The sequence below is a fragment of the Emys orbicularis genome, chromosome 18 (genome assembly GCF_028017835.1).
Source record: "Emys orbicularis isolate rEmyOrb1 chromosome 18, rEmyOrb1.hap1, whole genome shotgun sequence".
NCBI lineage: Eukaryota > Metazoa > Chordata > Testudines > Emydidae > Emys > Emys orbicularis.
Window position 1 is genome coordinate 14,766,249 of NC_088700.1, and position 25,251 is coordinate 14,791,499.

Genomic DNA, 25,251 nt, shown 5'->3' on the forward strand with positions numbered 1-25,251 from the left:
GTTTCCTGTGTGACACTTGGTGTCTCTGTGTCTCAGTTCCCCATCTATACAATGGGGTAACTGCTTTTCCCTACCTCCCAGGTGCACTGTGATGGCAAATACGTTCTCTGAGTGCCTCTTTTACTGTGAAAAGCAACAGAGGGTCCTGTGGCACCTTTAAGACTAACAGAAGTATTGGGAGCATAAGCTTTCGTGGGTAAGAACCTCACTTCTTCAGATGCAAGTCCCTTACCCACGAAAGCTTATGCTCCCAATACTTCTGTTAGTCTTAAAGGTGCCACAGGACCCTCTGTTGCTTTTTACAGATTCAGACTAACACGGCTACCCCTCTGATACTATCTTTTACTGTGATAATTGAGGTCTTAGAAGTACCTTTGTTAGACACAGAGTGGTACAGCTTGGGGCCAGGTTATTTTTTCCATGGATCTTCCTCTGCATTGCAGATTTGGCTCAGTTGTGTTAGGGAGCTGAGTGTGTGAGGGTCATTGGGGGCACTGTGACCTCATGCAGTCTGTGTGAGGAGCCTCACATAATTGTGGATGTTCCATGAAGCATTATTTGTGAGCAGACAGCCATGGAAAGAAAGAAGTAGCCAAGAAAGCCTCATCTGTGTCTGATCACTATTACATAGAATGTGCATGTGATTTTTTTTTCAGGGTTTCGAACTGTTTCAGCAGCAGAAAAGCTCAGATCTGGCCACTGTTGGAAGACAGGATTCTGGGCTACATGTACCATTGGTCTGACCCAGTATAGCTGTTCTAAGGATGAAATTAAATTTCATATGATGAATTTTCATCTCAACCTCTCCTACCTATTGCAGCTTTCAATACAGTGTACTCTGAGTGTGATTGATACCAGTTGACTGTGGTGAATCCATGCAAGCTTTTTACTTACTGCCTCACCTTTTGTGCCTCTCACTATTTTTACAGTACATTGGGCCAGGTCCTCAGATGTCAATCCGCATAGTGCCACGGAAGTCAATGGACCTATGCAATTGTTCCAGCTGGAGATGTGGTCTCTTGCATCTAGAACAACTTCTTGACCTTGCCTTTACTATTATGTACACTTACAGTATCATATATGAAGAAAAAAATCCACATGTGACTTCCCCCAAGGAGGAGAGGAAGGACGAAAGAAAGAAAGTCCCATTTGTGGAAGAGGGTAGTCTTATGACCTATTTCCTGTCACTTATGGCACACGAACACCAAGGTGATGGGCATGGTTGAGAAACAGAATGGAATGCAATAGAACTTTGCTGGTAGAATGGAGTGAATAATTCACAACATAACCTCTTATCCTTCAAGTTCTTGCGCACCGGCAGACGCTGCTACTGGCTGATGCTGCTACTGGTTCACCCCCATTCAGTTGGGCACTGCATGCACACAGCTGAATGGGGCTCTGTGCAGGTGCAGTGGTCTGTCTGTGTGCCTGAAGTTGCAGGATTGGGGTCTAATAATGTATCCATAGAATTTAACTTCTCTTTTTCACTTATGGAATATCTGCTATTGTATTGTGACTCTTGCTAGAATTTATTCAGCGTTGTTAATTTTGGTTTTGCAGTTTTTGTTTTTTAACAGTGGAGGGTGCAGGGCTTGTGAATAGAGCTGGGTGAAATTTTGATGAAAGACTGCAAAAATCCCATAGTCAGCTTTGAACATCTCAGCCAACGTCTTTACCATTCTTTCTATCATTTTGCAAGCTATTTTAAGACCTAGAACATTGTAGATGCTGCAGATGTAAAATATAATCCAAAGCATGACTTGTATTTGGTTTCCTCCAGCTGCAGTACTTGAGATCTCATCTATCTAATGTACTTACATGACCTCCCCCATTACTATAGTATCTGAGCACTGCACAACCTTAATATATTTACCTTCACAACTCCCCTGTTAGTTTCTCTGGCCTCAGCTAAGGCTGGTAGGGCAGTGCTATTAGCCCTAAGTGCCTTGATCAGGCAGGAAGTTTTTGTAACAGAGCTAGAAACTGCACCTGAGTTTCCCGAGTTCCAGACTAGCACCCTAACCATTAGACTTGCCTTCCTCTCATGAAACTATAAAACTTTAAACCACTTCACTGCTCATTTGAATGCATTAGGCTGGATTTGGCTAGCAATTTGGGCCAGTGTTGCTTTTCCACACCTTTTTGCTAGATAGATTATCTGAGCTCTGGCAAATTTGTTAGTCTCTAAGGTGCCACAAGTACTCCTGTTCTATCTGAGCTCTGCAACCCCCCCACCCCACCCCTGGGTCTCTTTTTAGAGGATACAGTCCAAATTCTCCTTTTTACTCTGGAGAAACTATAGTGATGTGGGTTGAGTTGCAGTGAGAAGAGAAGTTGGCCTGTAATAGCCATGGCTTTCCCTGTAGAAATGTTTGAATATCAGCTAGCAGCGGAAAGCTACTGTAGACACTTCTTCAGTGTTACGTTGGCTCTAGCCTTGTAGGCTAAGAGCGAGCAATGCTTTATGATGTGCTGCGACTACAGCAATAAGAACGTCTGAATATGGAGCAATAGGTAAGAATTGTCTCTGTTCTCTTAGCAGCTAAGAACACTGTTCAATTAGCTCGAACATCTTTTTTATCAAATTCGTTATGATTAATTGCGTTGCATACAACAAGCTTTTAAAAGTAATTAATGTGTTTAATAGTTTGATTTAAAAACTGAAAAAGGAGCGCTTATTCCAGTGGCTGCCCATGACCTGCGCTCATTGGTAGAAGTCAAAGTGCTAAAATCAGTGAGGCCACACTGGTATAACTGAGATGGGAATTTGTGCTTGTCATTGGAAGTGGATGTTTACCTGGATAAATACAGATCTCCAGGTTTTCATTTCAGTAATCAGTTCTGATCCAAGAAAATACAGGCCCAGTAATAATCTCACTTACACAAGGATAAATGCAGAATAACTATTGACGTTAGAGGAGTTACTCCAGATTTATGTTGGCATGAATGAGATAAAAATTTTCTTCTCTTAATCTGGTGCAAAACTGATCTCTGCATCTGATGGATTGATTTACTGTAAAAACAAAAAACCTGGTATCACTCTAAATATTGAGTTGCATGACATTTTACTGAACCCTATAGTTTGACAGTATAACTGTCTGGATATTTGATTCTTAGAAAGTTCGGAGTACTTCCCCATTCAACTCTTTATGAGAAGAAGGCTTCCAGCATTCCTGTCATGGTTTTTCATTATTTCATTCCAGAACTAATTGGGCATAATCTTAAAAAGAATGTTTTAAATGTATGTAACCAATTGGGAAGTTGATCTATAATCTCTTCCTCCAACCCAAATTCCACAAGCAAATATACAAAGAATAGCCAACATGAAATGAGTAAATTAATCTGACAAATGGATAAATTTACTTTCTCCCTGGGATCTGGTATTTTTAAAGGCACTTTGAGATCCTCAGTAAGATTCCAGTTCAACAAAACATTTAAATACATTCTGAAATCCATCCCTGTTCAGACCAACACTTAAGCATGTGCCTAAAGCTAAATGTGTTCAAGTCTCCTTGACTTCAGTGAAACGTAAACAAGTTTATAAAATTAGGCATATGATTAAGTGCTTTGCTCAATAGGGATGGACTGCTGGATTGGGACATAAGTGTACATTATAATTGTGAAGTACAAATACTGAAATACTGTATTTTATTAATTTTAGGCCCACTTCAGTGCTCCAGTAGGCAAAACTCCAGTAGGCTTCAGTGGGGTGACTCCTGGGGGTAAAGTGGGTGAGACTGGGTTCTTGATTGTAAATTCTTCCGGTCAGTGGCTATGGCAACTGCCTCCATCTGTACGGCATCATGCACTCTGGCTGCTCTCGGTAAATAATCATCAGTGTTTCTTAACTCCCTCGAAGCCTGTTTGCCATGTCGGACATGAACCTTATTCATAATTCAGTCTTGGTAGATAAATACTTTGAATTATTAAGCGCCCAATATTTTCCAGTAAAGAAGGGAAGCTAAAACTAATAGTGTCAGTTTCTAGTTTGCTGGGGAGGAATTCTGATTTTATTCTAAACACTTCAGTTTATGTAGATTGAGAACTTGTGGTTTGATCTTTTGCCTCTGCCCTTTGAGGGCTGGGTTCGGTAAACCTTCCAAATGAAGAACTTCCATGAAAGTCAGTTGGACGGGGGTGCGTGCCTGAATGGCTCTTCGGATCAGATGATAGCCCTGCGGTGACTCTAGTGGAGTTCTGCCTGCCGACAGCAAGGCTGAAATTGGCTCATTCTGTTTTAGGTGATGAGAGGAAGGATTTTCTTGTGGTTGATCCTGGGCAAGTCATTTTAGGGCCAGATTTTCAGATGCTCAGCCTCCACAGTCAGAGGCACATTTTCCGAAGAGATCGGTGCCTCTTTTATAGGCACCATCATCAGGGCTAGATTTTGAAACTTGGGCAGTACCCACAGCTGTTGTTGTGCCACTTGCAATCAGCACTCCAAAAGTGCTCAGCTCTCGATGCGTTGAGGTTTTTTGAAAATCTCGCCCTTCACCTCTCTCTCTGCTCAGTTCCCCATCTGTAATAATAATAATGACAGGGGATAATAATACCGACTTAGCTCACTGGTGTGTGGTGAAGATAAATCCATGAATTATGAGGTGCTCTAATAGCAACGTTGCCAAATGTTGCAGTTTTATCATGAGTCTTGTGATATTTGGTGTCTTTCCAAAAGCCCCAGCTCCTCGAGTCATGTGATTATGGGAGAGTCTCAACTTTTTTTTTTTTTTAAAGTAAGTTTCTAGCCCTCATAATTGTAGGAAGAAAAGCTTGAAAACATGAATCCCAGAGGCTCAAACACCAGAAAGTAAATATGAAGAACCCCAACAAAAACACCCTCATGTTTGGTGTTTTGTTTTCTTTTTTTAAGCCAGTCTCATGATTTTTGAGGCCCTGACTCATGATCTTTGACTGTTTGGGATTGGCAATGCTGTTTCAAAGCTACACACACAGAATGAGCATGCAAGCCTGGTTGCCCCAAATGTGCTCCTGGCAATTTTTGCATGTTTAGCGATTTCCCCCCCCCCCCCCCAATGCTTATATACTTCATTTTATGACTAGAGCATGTTAATTTCAGTTTCTTTTTCCTTTTGCAGACTATCTGTGTAACTGCAGTGCTCTTGGGAGTGCAAGTGTGAATGAGTGCAATACTTCAACAGGACAGTGCGAGTGTCACAAAGGCTACACTGGTCTGCGGTGTGAAAATTGCGAGGAGGGATATCTCCTGAACCAAACCAGTGGGCTCTGCCTTCCGTGTGGCTGCAGTTCCAAAGGCTCTGTCAACTCCCTTTGTGACAAGTAAGTAACATGACATTTCAATAAGCCTCCCCAGGGATTGTATGCCATGTTTTGTAACTTGGATGTATTTTGATATCCAGGGTGTATTTTGAGGCTCAGGTGTGGGATCTCCTCACATAGTGTGGTGTGTGTGTGTGTCTCTCTGTGTGTGTGTGTGTATATATATATATATAAAAAAATTAAAAAGCTGGTCTTATAAAAATTCATGAAGCATATGCTGCCCCTTCTTTTAAAGATCAGATTATAAAAATATCCATAGCTCTAGCAAAAAACCTAGCAACTTACAAGGGAGTTAACTTCCATTTCTGAGCTGAATGTCTGCTGCTGCAGAATTTCTCCTCTAATTCCCTGTGCATCTCTCCTCACACAAGATTTCCTTCATTTACCAGGGAAGAGTGGGTGGAGGCGCGCAGTGGGGTGTTGGGAGAGGTCACTTTCAAAGGTTATTTCCTGCATCAGAGGCTGGGATCTCAAACAGAGCTTTGTGACTTTCTTTCTCTGAGCATCACAAAAGAAATAGTTGAATGAGAGACTGTAACGGGCCCTTGCTTCTTCCATTGTTGGATGCACTGCTGCCTCAGTTTCCCTCCTTTCCCAGTCAGATCTCCAAAACCGGTGCCTTTGAATTACCCTCTTCCTCTGAGGTCTGGTTTAATTACACAAAATAACCATTTAATTCAGAGTTAGAATCTCCTGGCCTTCTCTAGACTCACCAGTTCATTACTCTCCTCATAGGCTCAGCACAGGGGTTATTCATGGTAATAGGTACTGTAAACTCTGTGAGGCAAGGACCATTGTTTTATAGTGTGTTGGTACAGCACCTGGCACAGTGCCTGGTCTGTGCCTGGGGCTCTTAGGCACTACAGCAATGTAAATAAAGAAAAATAATGCAGCCTACATTTTTCCAGGGTTTTTAGGTGCTCAGCCTGTGACCTCTCAAATGGGCCTGATTCTCAGAGGGTGGATGAAAATCTGGCTCTTTTAAGGCATCTCAGGTTGGAAACCCAGAAATGAAGGCACCCAGTATCACTAGTCACTGTTGAAAATTTAGGGTTATGCTGGTAGCTAAGTGTTTAAACTCAGAGTAGTAGGGCCTAATCCTGTAACCGATTATTTGTTAATGATTGCTGAACGGTTACATTCTTCTGGGATTACGCGCAGGCTAGTGACGTTGATAACAGCTGTAGAAAGTACATAGTGTAGCTCACTGCTCTGTCAGCAGCTTTAGAAACTCAAATTGCTTGCCACTGCAGGTGAAATGAATAACAGTGTCCAATGTGTTTCTCCCGCCCTCCCCCCCCCCCCCCATGCATTTTCCTGGGTCTGTTTGGTGCAACGTGACAGCTCTGCTGAGAAATCCTGGGCCAAATCTCATGCACTTCCCTGATTTCAGCATGACCCCTCACATAAGTAAGGCAATCAGATCTGGCCTCTTATTTGGAAACACAAGGGGTGAGAATGTGCCAACTCATCTGCAGTGAGGGAATTAAGGACACACATGGTTGAGAAAGAAAGGAGATGCAATAATAAAAGCTGGCTGGATAGTGGCCAATTTAGGGATGTAGCTGCTTGTCTTTGCCAAAAGTCATGGGCCATCTTCAGGAAGGAATGTGGGGGAAATGTTCGGGTTAGAGGATGACCCTGCAGTGAGTCATTAGAGGTCTAGCAGCCTTAAGAACAAAGCCCCTTTTGCAGTGCCCATATCATTCCTGTGTTGTAATTGGTTGTTCAGTAGGATTCTAGTCCCTTTATCTGGGGTATTTCATGCAGCTTAGAAGAGCCCCCTAGAACCATGCAAAATCCGCTGTTTCAACTTGAAAGGGGTAGGACAAGCCTTTTCTTTGGCCTTGGGCTCATGTGGTTTTCTAACAACCGAGTTTGGGGTTTGTAAAAAGCCCAGGCTCAAAGCAAGATGCTGTCAAAGCTAGCCATGGTCCTGAGCGGCAGACGGTCGCATTGACTCTATTGCAGGCTGTGAAACTGCCTGCAGGCTCCTGAAGTGGGGAGGGGAGTTGGGTCATTTGGCCCATTGTAGAGATGAGAGCCTGCTGTAAAGTTTACATCCAGATCAGAACTTCACCAAAGGTTTTTGATCTGGACCCACCTCTAATCAAAGTGCTGAATGGTTCCTTGTTTCTGTGAAACCAGGATCTGTCCCAGATTGGCTCAGACGTAGCTTTACTGACTGGCTCAGAGCTTAGGCTGAATTTTGCATTTGAAAATGAGAACCCAGAATCAGGCAAGTTCAGGGGTTTGATAATACAGTTGAGCAGAATTCTAGACTGCACTGTCCTACCCTAAGGACAGCATCAAGGGTACTGCTGGTAACTACTGAATTCTCTTTCTGTTAAGGATGCATCAGATACTTAATATTATTTGATGAGGTTGTTCCTTCCTGTGCTTGTAGCGCATAACAACAGCTAGTCTCACTTCTTGTGAAATACACCTCAGCTCTCACAATCCCTGTGTAGAAAGAGCTCTGCAGCTAAGGGTGTCCTATTGAGTCAAAAGCTGTTTACTAAAAGTTTTTTGTGGACTGAAGTAACAGCTCCCGTTTGCTTTCATTCCATTCCACAGCCTGCCTACCCTAAATATTTTTACACTCCACTACTGTTGCACACTGTCGTCTTTTTCTGCTGCCAGTCTTCACTCTCACTTGATGCTCCCCGCAGTGCAGCAGCATGTATTTTACACCAAGCAAAAGAAGCAACTCCCTCCCTCAACTCCAAGAGCGGTTTCAGCTTGGCAGTTTCGTTACCTTATATTGGATTTTAAGGTGAATCAAGTCTCATGCTTCAGGGTAGGAGCTGATTGCCACAGGGGTCAGGAAGGAATCCCCCCATGAATAGCATAGCATGACTGTCTAGATGATTTGAAGGATTTTTTTCTTACTGTAAAGGATTGTGCTGTTGGACCTAGGTGACTTGGCTTGATGGTCCAATGATCTGCTCTAGTAGAGGAAATCCAATGTCTAAATGGGGAACTCTGTCACAGTGGGTATTATCCATCTGGAGTCTGTGCTGGCTTCCACACTAATAGACACTAACAGAGGCTTCCTGGCAGTGGAAACTCAACCAGGGACATGGTAAGCAGCTGCAACCTCCCCTTCACTGGCAGCCCACAGGAGGCAAATGGTGCTGGCTGGGGGAGGGTGTGTGGCTAGCACTGAAAGGAGATGATGCTTTGAGTCAGTGCCCGCTGCTGTTGCCTCCACTTGCAGAGCTCCTATGGAAGAATTCCAGCCCCATCACTGACTGGTATGGAGCAGCTGCACACTGAACTCTGAATATAATCTTATACCCTAATTTCACAAGAATAGGATCAGCCTTTCTTTGCAATGTAAACCATGTGCAGTTTTAGGGCTTAATTCAGTCCCTCGGTGCCTGGGACTCCATTGGCTTCGGAGGGAGTTCTGCTTGCTAAGCCGTTGTAGTTTCAACCCTTTCATCAGATGGTTTTTCCCCTCCATTTTATTTACACCGGCTAAGAGTCAAGGGAAAAACACACCCTGATTTCTCTTATTTGAATTACTTCAGTCAAATCATGCAGGGTAAAGGGCATGCAGCAGAAAGGTCAGAACTGCTGACAGGGCCCAGACTGGAACCTTGAATCTCAGCCCCTTATTTGAGTAGCTGGGTTGAGGAAGATGTCATGGATTCAGAGGCTGGGGAGGTAGAGGTACCATGAAGGAAATGGGAAGTAGTTGCAAGAGAGTGAGTCAGTGGAGAGGAGGGTGTGTTCCAGAGCTTCTTGTGGGATCAGCAGGAAGGGCAGCGAAGGGCAGCCTCTGCTGGAATTAATGTAACAGGGAAGGTTTGATTTAATTTTACCTCATTGACCGTTCTTGCAGCCAGGGCTTGCAGGCAGAAGTAACATAAGAACGGCCATGCTGGGTCAGACCAAAGGTCCATCTAGCCCAGTATCCTGTCATCCAACAGTGGCCAATGCCAGGTGCCCCAGAGGGAACGAACAGGGAATCATCAAGTGATCCATCCCCTGTCGCTCATTCCCAGCTTCTGGCAAACAGAGGCTAGGAACACCATCCCTGCCTATCCTCCATGAATTTATCTAGTTCTTTTTTTTGACCCCTGTTATAGTCTTGGCCTTCACAACATCCTCTAGCAAAGAGTTCCACAGGTTGACACTGTGTTGTGTGAAGAAATACTTCCTTTTGTTTGTTTTAAACCTGCTGCCTATTCATTTCATTTGGTGACCCCTAGTTCTTGTGTTATGAGAAGAAGTAAATAACACATCCTTATTTACTTTCTCCACACCAGTCATGATTTTATAGACCTCTATCAGATTCCCCACTTAGTCGTCTCTTTTCCAAGCTGATTTATTGGTGAAGTACAAGGAAGACACTGCTGATCTCTCACCAAAACAAGTACGGGTAGCATGCACCTTTGAGGATCTGAAACTGCATCCCAGATCTTCACAACCATAAGAATATCTAGTGCTTTATAGTACCTTCCTTCCTGGGATTTCAAAATTAGAGCACGTCAAAAAATTTTTTCCCAATGGAATGTTTTTTTCATTGGAAAACTCTTTTGTCAAAATGGAAATTCTTTCTGGGGGGAACAGGTTGATTTTTGACAATATTTCATTTTGAAAATAAAAATTGGGGGAAAGTGTTTTGATAAGGTTCCAACTTTACATTTTGAAATCTCTTTCAAATATTACAAATTATAATACAAAATCAAGTCAAAATAGAAATGCGAAAAATGTTGACCCATAACAATTTTTTTTCAAAAGCTTTGATTTACAGGAAATTTCCATAATTTTTTGGGGGGGAGGAGGAGGTTGCTTCTGATTTGAAATGAAAACAAATTTTGAAATGTCAGACTCTCCTGTGGAATGGTAATTCAAAGTTGTGACTAGCCCTACTCAAAATGCTTCAGAAAGGTCAGATGAGTATTGTCCTCTTGTGGGAAACTGAGGACCAGAGCAGTCAAGGGCCAGGTTCTGATATCCTGAAACTCAGGTTGAATAGGACCTTATCTCACAAATACTGCATGTAATCAATGGCAGAGACAACTTGTGGAGAAAGATGTTTCCCGACCTGATTGAGGATATCAGGATCTGTTCCCAAAGATGGGGTTGTGAACCACACTGGTGAGCAGTCCCATTGGAGTGAATGGGCACGTGCTCAGGTGAATGTGAGTGAGGGGTTCACTTCATAGTCTGGCCTTGAGTCACATGTCTAGCTTCACACATCAGTCAGTTGGCATAAGAGCTCATCTCCCCACTCCCAGCCCTACAGTTTTAACCACTATATACCTTGTAAAATAGAATCGTCCAGGAAGTGTCATTGGAAATTTAGGGAAAGATTCCCAAAGGCACAAAGGGGAGTTGTGTGGGATTTTGACATCTACCTACCCTACATGCGTCTGACGAAGTGGGTATTCACCCATGAAAGCTTATGCGCCAATACGTCTGTTAGTCTATAAGGTGCCACAGGACTCCTTGTTGCTTTTTACAGATCCAGACTAACACGGCTACCCCTCTGATACTTGACTACCTACCCATTGTAATTTGGAAGATCTTTCCCTTAACTCCACCTGGACAGACCCCTGAACGTGTCAGAAAGGGCGTCTGTAGAATTTTATCCAAAGGATTTCATATTCTGGCAGCATCCTTTGGCGGCAATCTCAGAATTTGGGATGTGGTGGAATTCTACAGCTTTTTGAAGAGGGAGCAAAAAGCAAAAGTAGGAGAAAATAAGGTGGGTTGGGGGGGAAGTGAGATAATGCTGTGAATAAAAAGCTGCTCTCTGGTTCTAATTCCACACCCAGTGCATTTTGCCACAGACAGAAATGACCTCCAGGTATTTAAAAAAAAGTAGGTCAGTTGTCTGTTACAGAACTAGGAACATCAATATTGCTACAAGATGGGCAGACTCTTGCACAGTGATGCGGGTGTGTGAAAAAATTAAATGGGAAACAAAAAACAAAGGGCCAAATACTCTACTGCATTCACAGGAGTTAAAGCGGGTGAATATGGCCTGTAGGTTGCAAACATATTGCACTAAATCCTTATGGATATTTGACTGTGGGACAGGAGAGGAAATGTATTTGGGACTTTCATGATGGATTGTTGAGCTGGTACTTTGTGTAATTTTGTTATTATTTATTATCTGTACTGTGGTAGCACCTAGAGCTTTCACTCGGGATTGGGCCCCCACTTTGCTATACAGTACAGGAGTGGGTGGGTGAGGTTCTGTGGCCTGCAATATGCAGGAGGTCAGACTAGATGATCATGATGGTCCCCTCTGGCCTTAAAGTCTGAGTCTATGTGTACACACTCTACACAAGTCCAGTGTAAAGGTGGTCCCTGCCCAAAAGATTCTGGTGTAAACTCTAGAGCCAAAGTGTCCTCAGGTGTGGGGACCTATCACCCCCCCCCACCCCCTTGTCAAAGTTGATAGGAGCTGCCTGTGGGTATCTAAGAACAGGATTTGGCCCCACATGGTCTCATGGCTAAAGCACGGGGACTCGACAGATCTGGGTTCAATTCCAAGCTCAGCCACAGACACCCTGTGTGACCTTGGGCAAGGTACTTATTCTCCGTGCCTCTGTGCCCCATCTGTAAAATGGGGCTAACAATCCATCCTCTCCCCCCCGTCCCCATGCTCTTCTTGTGTCTTACCTGTTTATAATAAACAAACTTACAATCTAATAATAATGGTAGCCCCTAGGAACCAATAGAGAAAGGGGGCCCAATGTGGTAGTCACTGGACGAACAGAGAGCAGCAGACAGTTCCTGCCCCAGAGATCTTACAATAGAAAAGCGGAGTGGACAATACAATAGTTTTTGGGACAGGCCCTGTCCCTTATTATGTGTATTTACAACAGCTAGCCCAATGGGCCTACAGACAGAGCTGTGACCTGCTGAGTACTACCATAATACCCATAATGGGCCCATAGTCGTTTTGGGTTTTTTTTGATAATATAATGAAAATACCTTAAGCTATTTTTTAAAAACAAGTTCACACGTGTTGCATAAGTTAATACCCATGTACCCCTTTTAAAAAGTGCATATTCAAGGGAAGACTGTCTCAGTAAACCCGGAACATAATTCTGGACTCTGACCAGTCTAGACAGTCCTTGATTTGAGAAGCGCATTTCCTAGAGGCTGAGCTCTAAGGAGAAAAAGGGCATATCTCCTATATATCAGCTTGCATGCACTTTTGTAAAGGTTGCTTTTTAAAGGACAACTGTATTTTTTTTTAAAAAACACGCTTTACCCTACAGCGTGTCATCCACCCCACCCCAATGTGCTAATTATTAACTAGACCTCCAGTACAGACCATAGAATAAAGAAACCAAAACAAAAACCATTTCCCCAGGCATAGGGTTGATTTTAGGAGTGAACATTGACCTGACAGTGCTGTCACTATGCATGGACTCTGCTGCTGCTAGTCAAAGGCCTTTTTTCGACTTGATTATCTGTAGAGATCAGCACTGTCTCCTCTGGGATGGTGCGTTTCCGTACATGGCCCACTGGCCAGTTCAGAGTGGTTTTGAAACTGGTTTTAATTTTGCTCTGTTAAAATGTCATCTTGCCTCATTGTTTTGCTTTCTGTTTAGCTATTACAGCAAACTGTTTTCTAAAAATATAATCAGGTGACTTGAATGTATTATGGGACTAGAGCGTCAAGGATAAAATGTCTGTTTTTATTATTACTGTTTGTGTTCCAGTAGAACTTGGAACACCAACTGAAGTCGGGCCCCCTTGTGCTAGGCGCTGTATGAACCCATAGAAAGAGACAGTCCCTGCCCTGAAGAGCTAACAGTCCAAGTAGAAAAGACAGGCAAAGGGTAGGAGGAGGACATAGAAGTAAAGTGACTGACCCAAGGTCGCATGCAGAGCTCGGACTAGAACCCAGGTCTCTTGATTTGGAGGTTAGGATCTAAGCCACTAGCCCACCTGTGTAAACTGTCTCCATACCAACGTCTGTGTGACTAGAGTGGACTTCGAAACAGCACCAACCAGGAAGAGGTGGCACCTTACATCTGCCGTGCTAGCTCTGGGTGTGGAGCTGTCTGCCCAAGGAATTAAGAGCTGTGTCACGCTGGCCTCAGCTCAAAACAAAATCCCCTTCTCCGTGGATGCTGCAGCTTCCTCCTCTAGCATCCCAGACAACCTGTGTCTCTTGCCGCATGCTCAGGTGTAGCAAATCAGAAGAGCTTTGCCATTAGTTTTTCAAGGTTCTGTCTGGCACACTCAGGTGGGTCTTGGGCACTGTTTCTTGGCCAAGGGGACAGATTACCCTGAAGAAAGTTAACAGAGCCTGGATTGGTTGAATCAATTACTTAAAAACTGAATAGGCGCCTGTATTTTTATTATGTGAAAGCAGTTGAGATTCCTCCACAAGGCCTCTGCTTGACCTCTAATCTCCCACTTTCTGTAGCTGGGAAAGGAACCAAGAGAGAAGGCGGGGAAGGTTGTCTTCAGCCTTCCTAATAGCAGCATGGGTCAGCGCAGAGCAGCGGAAGCTCCGGGGTCTCCGTGGAGTAATTCCAATGTAGTGAGGCTAAGCTGGCTAGGATATACTGTCCCTCCCTCGTGCCTGTGCCAGGGACCTGCTCCTCGCTGGGCTTTTTGCTGTCCACATCCTGCACAGCTGATACAGTGGGGGGAAATCCTCCACTGTCAGCATACCTAGTATTTAGCAAGCCACAGTTCTGGGCTTCCTTTGAGGTTATCCTTTCACTGTACGGGAATCCTGGGGAAGTACTGGATTCTCCTGGTTAAAAAGGGTGCTGCCCTCACTAGGGCATAGGAAAAGACGGTCAACTCAGGGCTTGTCTATACAGGAAACATATCCAGTTATATTACTGTGGTTGTGCCAGTATAACTCCCCATGTGGCACTCTTACTCCAGAATAAGAGAGCCTTTTTTTTCTGTCTATCCTAACCACTTCCAAAGCAACATAAACTAAACCAGAAAAAGACACACTTACATCGAAGTAAGATTGCCCACACAGGGAGTTATACTGGTGCAGCTACAGCAGTTTAAATTCACACCATATCTTATCCTGGTATAACTTTCCATGTAGACAAGCCATTAGAGACTGGAAGAGATGTATATGGCTGTGACTTCTCTTGGAAAAATAGCTGTATTTTGAAAGAAGGTTAAGCTAACGCATGTTAGACTAAACTGTGTCATGATCCTAGTGAAGACGAGGTAGTGGTAGTTTTAATCTTTATTAAACCTTTACCTGAACCAGCTAATACAAATCTGGTCTTCACTAGGTTAATAACACTGGTTAGTTCACAAGGATTGACTTGACCTGGGTTAAAAATGCACCTTGTTTTCATAGTGAAAACAAGGCCTAAAGATTAAAGCAGAGACCGAGAGTCAAGTCTGCTGGGTTCTGGTCCTGGCTCTGCCACTGATTTGGCAAGCAACGTTGGAAAATTCCTTTCACTTCTCCATGCCTCAGTTTCCCCATCTGTAAATTGGGATAGCAATCTTTACTTCCCCTCACTGAGGTGTTGTGAGGCTTAATTAGTTCAGGCTGAAATGCACTGTAGCACTGCGCAGCATTCTGTTATCTCCCTGCTTCGTTATGCAGTTGTCTAGCTAATAGGGCAGCCTATTGGTATTCAAAGCTGAATTTGTAGAGGTTTTCAGCAAATACCCAGGGTTCGTGCCTGTAGCCTTAGGCGTGGGGTATGTCACGTTAGAGGGATATCTTGTCATTCTGTACCACTTAAAAAGAAATTGTAATGTATGCTTGTAAATGTCAAAGTGTAGATGTTCTGCCCCCGGAGGGGGATCTCACGCCTTGTATGCCCAGCAAAGGACATGAAAAAGGAGCCTCCCTAGGAACATTTATACATCACTGTGTCCCCTGCAGCAGAGGATGCACTGAGTCTGAAAGGGGAATTCCACTTGATAGACAGTCTTGGCACCCGTGTGTGCCCTCCGTGTAGGGGTCTCCCTTTGAGAGACTGACCCTGCCCGCCTTGTTCCCATGGATTGAAACAGCATTGCTGATGTCACTGGCGGATCCAGCCAGCCTTATGTTTGGTATGATCTGTACATAAAGGCTGGCACAGACTATCCAACAAATTCTTGGACTGCATTGCAGACAACTTTTTATTTCAGAAGGTTGAAAAAGCTACTGGGGGGAAGCTGTTCTAGACTTGATTTTAACAAATAGGGAGGAACTCGTTGAGAATTTGAAAGTAGAAGGCAGCCTGGGTGAAAGTGATCATGAAATCATAGAGTTTGCAATTCTAAGGAAGGGTAGAAGGGAGAACAGCAAAATAGAGACAATGGATTTCAGGAAGGCAGATTTTGGTAAGCTCAGAGAGCTGATAGGTAAGGTCCCATGGGAATCAAGACTGAGGGGAAAAACAACTGAGGAGAGTTGGCAGTTTTTCAAAGGGACACTATTAAGGGCCCAAAAGCAAGCTATTCCGCTGGTTAGGAAGGATAGAAAATGTGGCAAAAGACCACCTTGGCTTAACCACGAGATCTTGCATGATCTAAAAAATAAAAAGGAGTCATATAAAAAATGGAAACTAGGACAGATTACAAAGGATGAATATAGGCAAACAACACAGGAATGCAGGGGCAAGATTAGAAAGGCAAAGGCACAAAATGAGCTCAAACTAGCTACGGGAATAAAGGGAAACAAGAAGACTTTTTATCAATACATTAGAAGCAAGAGGAAGACCAAAGACAGGGTAGGCCCACTGCTTAGTGAAGAGGGAGAAACAGTAACAGGAAACTTGGAAATGGCAGAGATGCTTAATTACTTCTTTGTTTCGGTCTTCACCGAGAAGTCTGAAGGAATGCCTAATATAGTGAATGCTAATGGGAAGGGGGTAGGTTTAGCAGATAAAATAAAAAAAGAACAAGTTAAAAATCACTTAGAAAAGTTAGATGCCTGCAAGTCACCAGGGCCTGATGAAATGCATCCTAGAATACTCAAGGAGCTAATAGAGGAGGTATCTGAGCCTCTAGCTATTATCTTTGGAAAATCATGGGAGACGGGAGAGATTCCAGAAGACTGGAAAAGGGCAAATATAGTGCCCATCTATAAAAAGGGAAATAAAAACAACCCAGGAAACTACAGACCAGTTAGTTTAACTTCTGTGCCAGGGAAGATAATGGAGCAAGTAATTAAGGAAATCCTCTGCAAACACTTGGAAGGTGGTAAGGTGATAGGGAACAGCCGGCATGGATTTGTAAAGAACAAATCATGTCAAACCAATCTGATAGCTTTCTTCGATAGGATAACGAGTCTTGTGGATAAGGGAGAAGCTGTGGATGTGGTATACCTAGACTTTAGTAAGGCATTTGATACGGTCTCGCATGATATTCTTATCGATAAACTAGGCAAATACAATTTAGATGGGGCTACTATAAGGTGGGTGCATAACTGGCTGGATAACCGTACTCAGAGAGTTGTTATTAATGGTTCCCAATCCTGCTGGAAAGGCATAATGAGTGGGGTTCCGCAGGGGTCTGTTTTGGGACCGACTCTGTTCAATATCTTCATTAACGACTTAGATATTGGCATAGAAAGTACGCTTATTAAGTTTGCGGATGATACCAAACTGGGAGGGATTGCAACTGCTTTGGAGGACAGGGTCATAATTCAAAATGATCTGGACAAATTGGAGAAATGGTCTGAGTTAAACAGGATGAAGTTTAACAAAGACAAATGCAAAGTGCTCCACTTAGGAAGAAAAAATCAGTTTCACACATACAGAATGGGAAGAGACTGTCTAGGAAGGAGTACGGCAGAAAGGGATCTAGGGGTTATCGTGGACCACAAGCTAAATATGAGTCAACAGTGTGATGCTGTTGCAAAAAAAGCAAACATGATTCTGGGATGTATTAACAGGTGTGTTGTGAGCAAGACACGAGAAGTCATTCTTCCGCTCTACTCTGCTCTGGTTAGGCCTCAGCTGGAGTATTGCGTCCAGTTCTGGGCACCGCATTTCAAGAAAGATGTGGAGAAATTGGAAAGGGTCCAGAGAAGAGCAACAAGAATGATTAAAGGTCTTGAGAACATGACCTATGAAGGAAGGCTGAAAGAATTGGGTTTGTTTAGTTTGGAAAAGAGAAGACTGAGAGGGGACATGATAGCAGTTTTCAGGTATCTAATAGGGTGTCATAAGGAGGAGGGAGAAAACTTGTTCACCTTAGCCTCTAAGGATAGAACAAGAAGCAATGGGCTTAAACTGCAGCAAGGGAGGTCTAGGTTGGACATTAGGAAAAAGTTCCTAACTGTCAGGGTGGTTAAACACTGGAATAAATTGCCTAGGGAGGTTGTGGAATCTCCATTTCTGGAGATATTTAAGAGTAGGATAGATAAATGTCTATCAGGGATGGTCTAGACAGTATTTGGTCCTGCCATGCGGGCAGGGGACTGGACTCGATGACCTCTCGAGGTCCCTTCCAGTCCTAGAATCTATGAATCTATGAATTTCTAAAAGAGCCTAGCAGAGTTGGGCATTGAGAGCTGGGGGCCTGATTCACCAAGGTATTTAGGTTCCTAAAGATGTAGCGAGCGGCCTAGTGGGCCTAGTTTTACAAAAGCACCTAAGTAGGTTGGGCACCGAACTCCCATTGAAAGTCACGTAATCACTTTTGTAAATCCCACTATGCACCTCTCTGCGTCTTTTGGTGCCTAAATCCCTTTAACTCTGGCCCTGAGTGCTTAAGTCCCATGTGCCCCTTAGAAAAACCGAGCCCAAACCTTTATTTTTTTTCTTTTAAAATAACTGCTCCCATGTTTATTGACTAGCAGAGCAGAAGTGATGGTTCATCTCCCAACTAATGCCTTGTCAGCACCTCTGTGAATGAACGAGTTTTTATTTCTAATGGAAATTGTTACATGTGGGCAACATAAAAGCAGTGGAAAGTGGCTAAGAGTATGTTTTGTTGTGTGCTTAAATTAGCTAAGTATCTGTTATGATTTCTCGTCTTTTACAGCTTATTAAACCCCCCGTAGTCCGTAAATGGTGAACCTGGATATTACTTTTGTTTGCTGACAGGAGTAATTCACAAACTTCTCTCCCTCGAAGCAATTTATTAACTGACGGCTCCTCCAGCAGAAAATTGCTGGTTGTTACCCTCTCTCTTACAGCTGCTGTGGCCTCCAAGAAATGCTGTTATTTCCCTCTAGTAGGCTTCCCCACTCCTATGTTTCTGCCCTAGAGCTGCACCTCACCGGCTGGATGAATCAGTGCTCTTAAAAATACTGAATCAAGACTTCTAAAATCCTCGATCTAAAGTATTCACTGTAGTCTAGGAAGCAGGAGTGTGGTGAGCTGGTGGCTAGGTCACTGTTATGGGATGGTGGAGATCTGCTTTCTATTCTTAGTTCTGCTGTGTGACCTTGGGCAAATCATTTTACCTTTCTCTGCCTGTTTCTCTTCCCATTCTTTGTAAGCTCTTTGGGATAGCGACTGTCTCTTACTCCATATTCCAACAATGCCTGGTATGGGTCCCTGGTCTTGGTTGGGGCCTCTAGGTGCTATCGTAATGAAAACAACAACAATGGAGTGAACTATTAGGGGCTAAGTTCTGAGCGGTTGCACCTGTGTAATTCCTCAGACTTCAGCGGAGTTACTTTGGATTTGCACTGCTGTAATGAAGGTCAAAATCCGACTCGAAAATCTTTGCAAAAATGTTTTTTCATAATAGGAGAATAAAGGCTCTAACATTGCAGATTCCAGGCCTTAGAAGGAGAGCTCACTTTTACAATCTTGGGGGCCCTTTCCTTTGGTTGCAAAAACACTTCATTAGGCAGGACATCTGCATAATTGGGTTTTTGCCATAAGGGTGTTTTTTAAAAATGATGACAATACCAGACAAACCTGCCAAGAGACACAACCTTGTTTTTCTGATTACTGAATATCCAGAAAAGATGACTAAAAAGGCTCACATACATACATTCTCTGGATTTGTGTGAGCCAGTCACTTCTGCTTTAACTCTGCGTGGTATTGGTAACTTGAGGCAGGATAGTCCAGCCCCTAACCTGGCCCATGAGCGATGAGGTTTTAATTCCTGATCCACAGCAGTGGCTGATTGACAATGGGGCGAATAAACACTTAGAGGCTATTTCTCCTCATACCAGTTTGTGAAGGAAAATGAATGCTGGTTAAGAAACTGTGGATGAGAGGAGAATCAGATGCTCCGGCCAGGCCTACACGTAAACGTTAGGTCAACCCAGGTACGGAATTCTTCCGTTGACCTAGCTATTGCCTCTCGGGGAGGTGGATTAATTACAGCTCCAGGGGAGGCCTTCCCCTGACTGTAGCGAGCACCTACACTGAAGCGCTGCAACTGTGCCACTATAGCGGTTTAAGTGTAGACGTGGCCTGAGTGTAGAAAATACGTGGAGCCAAATTCTCTTCTGTGTTACGCTGGTGCAGTCCCAAGGACTTCAGGTAACCAGTACTAAAGAAACTATGGACCAGATCCTCAGCTGCTGTAAATTGGGGTCACTCCGTGGGTCAGTTTTGACTTACTCCAGCTGAGGATCTGGCCCCATATCCCTAAATAGAGCAACCTAATGTCAATGTCCTTCACACTTCTAATGCTCCATGGCCCAATCCTACATTCCTCGTGCATCCCCAACTCCCATTCTTCCCCATGGGAGCTTTCAGCATGCAAGGCATCCAGGAGCAGGTGCTTAAAGATCAAGTACTGCTGTTAAGTCTTATCTAGGTGAACCATTACTGTGTGGCAAGCTGGCGTGGCAAGCTACAGAACACTGGTGTGCCACAGACTCTGTAAATTTTTCCTAGTGTGCAGTTAATTACACAGTCTAAGAGCAGAGTGCACTAGGGAGCTTTTAGTGCATGGTAGCAGGATCCACATGGACAATTAGTACATGGCACACTCATGCCCTGTGGATTTACACTCCAGCTGGCCACAGAGTAACTTGGCCTAGACAGATCTTTTGTTACTCCCAGGCAACTTTTCACCACACCATAAATATTTCCTTTTAAAGCTGCATTACAGGTCTGTGCTTATTGTCAGATAGCATTTCACTATTTGCCATTGAATACCCGTATCTCTGTTAATATAAGCCCTGAAAAGGGGTCATTGGCCTGGGTCACCTCTCCTTTGGAACGAAGTCTTTTTGTTCTGGCTCTGTACAGCCCCTGCCACAATGGGGTCCAGATTCATGAGGTTCTGCGTGCTACGATAATACAAACAATAGCAACCTTGGAAGACCCCTTCTATTGAATCTCCCCCGGAATCATTCTGTCAGGAGAGGATGACTGCCTGTGCAATGGGGAGTGATTCTACCCCTGCGTCTCCTGGGATCGTCTCCACTGGCTCGGGGCCACTGTGCTGCATCTCCCTGACCACACGGCTCCCCAGGAGAAGCACTGTCATTGCTCTCCCCAGTCACTGATGCTCCTAGGGTCCCCATTAATAGTGTGGAGGAGTTAAGACAGTCCAGGCTGCGGTATCTCAGCTGGCTTATCCATGGGGCTTGTAGAGCACAATGCCAGGGCCCTAGGCCCCCCTCTCTGAAGCCACATATCCCTGACCCCAGGGAGGGGGTGACCAGTGCCCGGGGCGGGGGAGATGGCACTATGGAGGCGGTGCTTTTGGCCAGACGATCTGGCCCTTTGACATTTATAAAATGCCCTTTCAGAGCTGTTAAGTATTCCGGCTCCGGTGATGGATTCCATATACACACATTTTGTCCACTGGCACAAAGCAAAGAATGTTTCACACAATGACCCAATGTGTGCTCCAATAAAGCCGTCCTTCTTCTCCCTTCCACAAAAGGAGCCCTCAGTGGGGTTGCATAATGGGCTTGGGGCTCCTTTGGCCTCTGAATCGGCACACAGAAGGTGTTATTAAATTAGTGCCGGGGAGCAAGTGTTTGGCTTCTGAGGGCTGTAGTGGAACCAGCGGAGCAAGGAGATGAAAGTGAACCACGTGCTAATGGCTCCTCTGCTCTTCTTTTCCTCATCTGTGAATGTCCCGATTTAATTAACGTGAAAATCAACCGACAGGTCGTGATGGTTGTGTGAGGGCTCAGTATGCTCCCGGCACGTATTAATGGGGATGTTCCACCATGAAAATGTCCCATACCAATTAGTAGCAGAATGATAACTCTGCTAGAGTTGGGTGTAGCATTTTTGTAGCTGGGTTGGTCCCTGGATAAGGTGGGTGAGGTCATATCTTTTTATTGGACCCTCTTCTGCTGGTGAGAGAGACAAGCTTTCAAGCTGACACAGATCTGAAGGGCTCTGTGCAGCTTGAAGATTTCTCTTTCACCAGCAGAAGTTGGTCCAATAACAGATATTACCCCACCCACCTTGTCTCTTTAACTTTTCTATAGGAAGTTTGAACTGTCCTAGAAAATTGAATAGAGAATTTTACCCCTGCTCTTGAATGCTATCAAATGTATTTTTTAAAAAAGTCCTATAGCAATGGACTCTCTGAGATTCCTCACTTGTAAAGAAAACCCAAACTATTACAACTGTCTATTGATTTTCTGTATCCCATAGCACTATACTGTATGGACAGCTGCTTAGGACATGTTCATGCCTCCTCTCATCTATCCTGGGCTCATCACAGCTTGAAGGCCCTTTTGACGTGGGAAACTCTCCCACTGACAGCAGCAGGAGTCTCATCAAGGTTCATTGTACTGCACAATGTATGGATCACAGTGTGACACACCTGTATGTCTACACTGGAATTGGAGATGTAATTTCCAGCTGGGTTACATAGACCGCGCTAGTCTGATGGAGCTAGCGTGCTAAGAACAGCAGGGTAGCTGCAGTGGTGTAAGTGATAGGATGGGTTGACCGCCCCAAGTTTCAGATGGGATCATATTCGGGGCAGCTAACTCACCCCACTGCTCATGCTGTCATGGCTACACTTCTATTTTTAGCTTGATCAGAGCTAGCGTGGGTATGTACTGCCAGCTGGGGTATTACACCTCTAGCCCCTGTGTCACATCTCAGCCAGCTCTCTGCTGTGCGTTGCAGAGGATTGCACAAACCACAAGATGAGGGAGATTGTGGTGGTAGTGGCGACGGCAGCTGATCAGAAGGATCTCCATTCCCCTCAGCATATAGGTGCTTTGCAGCTTCAGGACATGGTGTGGGGTAGGATCAGGGGAAGGAGACAGGCATCAGCTGCTCTCTGTAGTATGCTCCCTGTGTGTCTAGGAAGGTTTCCAAGTAGCCAGCTGACAGCCAGAAAAATGGTCCTGGATGGTTGCCCAGCCACCCTTTGGCCCCTATGACTTCACCCTCCAGTGCTGTCGACAAGGGGATCATGTTGTTGCCATTACCAATGTGGGCCACGTAGCAACCCAGCTCCTGAATGGAGTGATTTGGCCCAGGGAGCTGTTCAAAGATCCTCAGATGCTTCTGCTCTCTCTAAGTGCCTGAGCCCCTGTCATTGATTAAAAGGGGTGGGTGGGAGAGAGGCATCCCTGCCCCCCAAGGAATGATGTGGAGGCAACTCTGCAGAGGTGTGGGGTTTCCTGCCTCCCATATGGCCATTCCCCCTAGGGGCTAGAATGCAGCCCTGGTGAACGGAAACCAAACCAAACCAGGTTTTACAAGCCCATCTGGTTCTGATGTGGGGTTCTCTTTTCTGCAAGTCTTTTATCTCATTTACGTCCCCTTCCGCCCCCCGGCGATTGCCCTACAGACTTTCCACTCCTTTATCTGTCCAGATCATCTGAGAACAGTGTCCACACACAGTAATATTTCCGTGTGCCTCTCCTTCTAACTTGTGCGGTTTCCTTCATGCTAGCCCTGGTGGACCAGGTTCTTGATGATCTAGCCTGTGGAGTGTTCCCAGACCATATTCTCCAGCAGCTGTTAGGGTCCTTATTCTGTGCTACTCCTCTTCTCCGCCAAGGTGACTCCATTTAAATCTCTGTGCTCTGCTAGCATACAGTGCAATGGTGCATCAGCCCCAGACTTTTTAAACCCCTCCCATGCTCATGTGCTGTTAGGGACCCAAATTGGGCTGTTAAATGCGCTTGTGCATTGCAGTGGCAAGAATTTTTTTGAATCACTAGGTGGTGTCCGACTGGAGTGCATTGTACAATCCATGCACCCTGTATAAAGTATGTACTGTCACAGATCCAAATAGAATCCCAGGCGGGCAGCCACCCTTTGGGACCAGAAATCAAGATTTTCCAACAGGGCCTTCCACTGCATGAACGCCGAGAGCTAAAAACTTGTTGGCTTCCGCGTGGTTAATCATTTGAAATAGTAACCAAGCAATTTATGTTGCTGTGTCTTAATAGTCTCCCTCCCCAAAATATTCCTGGCTTGCACTGCAAATCCAATTCAGTTCTCACTCTTCAAGTATTAAACTGTGGGTCTTTTCTTTCAAGTCTTGGGATTTTTTATGGGCACAATTGCTCTGGTAACAGGGCTTTTTTTGTGATTTCAGCATGTTTATACCATTGACCTTTGCTTCGAAAAGTGTTCAACAGTCTTCACTGGGCTGGAGCTCTGAAAGGGAGTGTTGTAAGGGCTTTATCCTATAGAAGCAGTGACCACAGGCAACGCTTTATATTTGCTGAATGAGTTAATCTTACACATGCAAGACTTGGCTCTATGCCGTGTGTAACGTGGAGAAAAGTCCTCCTAGAGAAGCATTGATACCAAACTTTCCAAAACTTTTTAAAAATAACTTCCTATCCTGTTATTTTTAATCTAACAAGTAAAATCCATGGGTGTTGTCCCAAGAACACTACATTTTAAGTACAGAGGAGTCCTAGGAAAAAAACTTTGTTTAAAATGAAGCAGGAGTCTGGCTGGAAAGATGTTGCTGGGGAGGATGGTCCTGTTAAAATAAATGCCTGGTCAATATTAAGGTGAGAAAATAATAGGGAATGCCCCAGAATCAAGGGAAATGAGCCCAGGAGGCTAAATTTGAATCCGCTCTAGGAAATGGGACTTGTGGGACTACTCACATGAGGGACTGGGCCCTTAATTTGTACGCCATCTCCGAATACTGTCCGGAGTTAAAGCTGGTTAGAGTTCAGTTTGAAATCAGCAATAGCCAGGGAGAACAACGGCTGTGTTTTTCAGCTGAAATTTGAAACGAGGCAGAGATAATTAGCAAAGCAGAGAGCGACAAGGACCTGTTCTGACTGAGCTGTGCCCTTTGCAGGAACAAGAGGGATGGGGACACTTTGCACTTACCCTATCTTTGAGCCTTTGGGCTGCTCTAACTTGCACCTGGCTGCTCATGGCCACAAGGAACCATTTCAGAAACTGGGAGTAGCTCCAATATTTCCCCTTTTCCTCTGACCATGATGCCAGGGGAGTGGGATAGACCCATTGTGCTGGCTCTTTGCCACAAAGGGATTACCTCTAAATCAAGGGAAATTCTCCAGGGGCCATATCCACCCACTTTATGGCCTCTTTGCACTGCTGGAGCAGCATAAAGGAGCCCATTCTTCTTTGCATTATAGCTCCTTTATGCTACTCCAGCAGTGGCCACTGGGATTTAAGAAAGCTAAAAACCATACTGCTGAAAGAAGAAGAGTTGCAAGGGACCATTCAAGATGGAAATGCATTCTGCACATCACCAGGGTTACATCTCACCAAGTGTCTCTCCTGCTGCATCTCCCTGGAAGCCAAGTTCCTAGCGCTCTTCAGTGTATTTCAACTGACAATCCCCATGAGATAGGGAAGTGCTGTCATCCCCATTTTATAGGTGGGGAAGTGAGGCCAAGAGAGATCAGGTGACTTGCCCAAAGTCACATGGGGAGATTGTGATGGTGCAGGGAATTGAACACAGGGCTCCAAAGTCCCACACTAGCCCCCTAACCGCAAGACCATCCTTCTTCTAGGGGAGCAATATGTGTGTGTTGGGGGCAGGAGGGTTACTCGTCACTTTCACACAGGTACAACGCAGCACGGACCTGTTATCCCCTCAGCCTCCCTCAGGTCCCTAGTGCATTTGATGATCCAGTT

The 25,251-nt window shown here is 44.6% G+C and overlaps 1 protein-coding gene across 1 annotated transcript in view; it reads left to right on the forward strand.

Annotated features, from left to right (window-relative positions):
• MEGF9 (multiple EGF like domains 9) overlaps nucleotides 1-25,251 on the forward strand; it is an 81,307-nt gene that overhangs the window by 41,444 nt on the left and 14,612 nt on the right. The window contains exon 2 of the mRNA XM_065419008.1: nucleotides 5,097-5,298. Coding sequence (XP_065275080.1) covers nucleotides 5,097-5,298 — 202 coding nt within the window. The remainder of the gene's footprint in view (nucleotides 1-5,096; nucleotides 5,299-25,251) is intronic.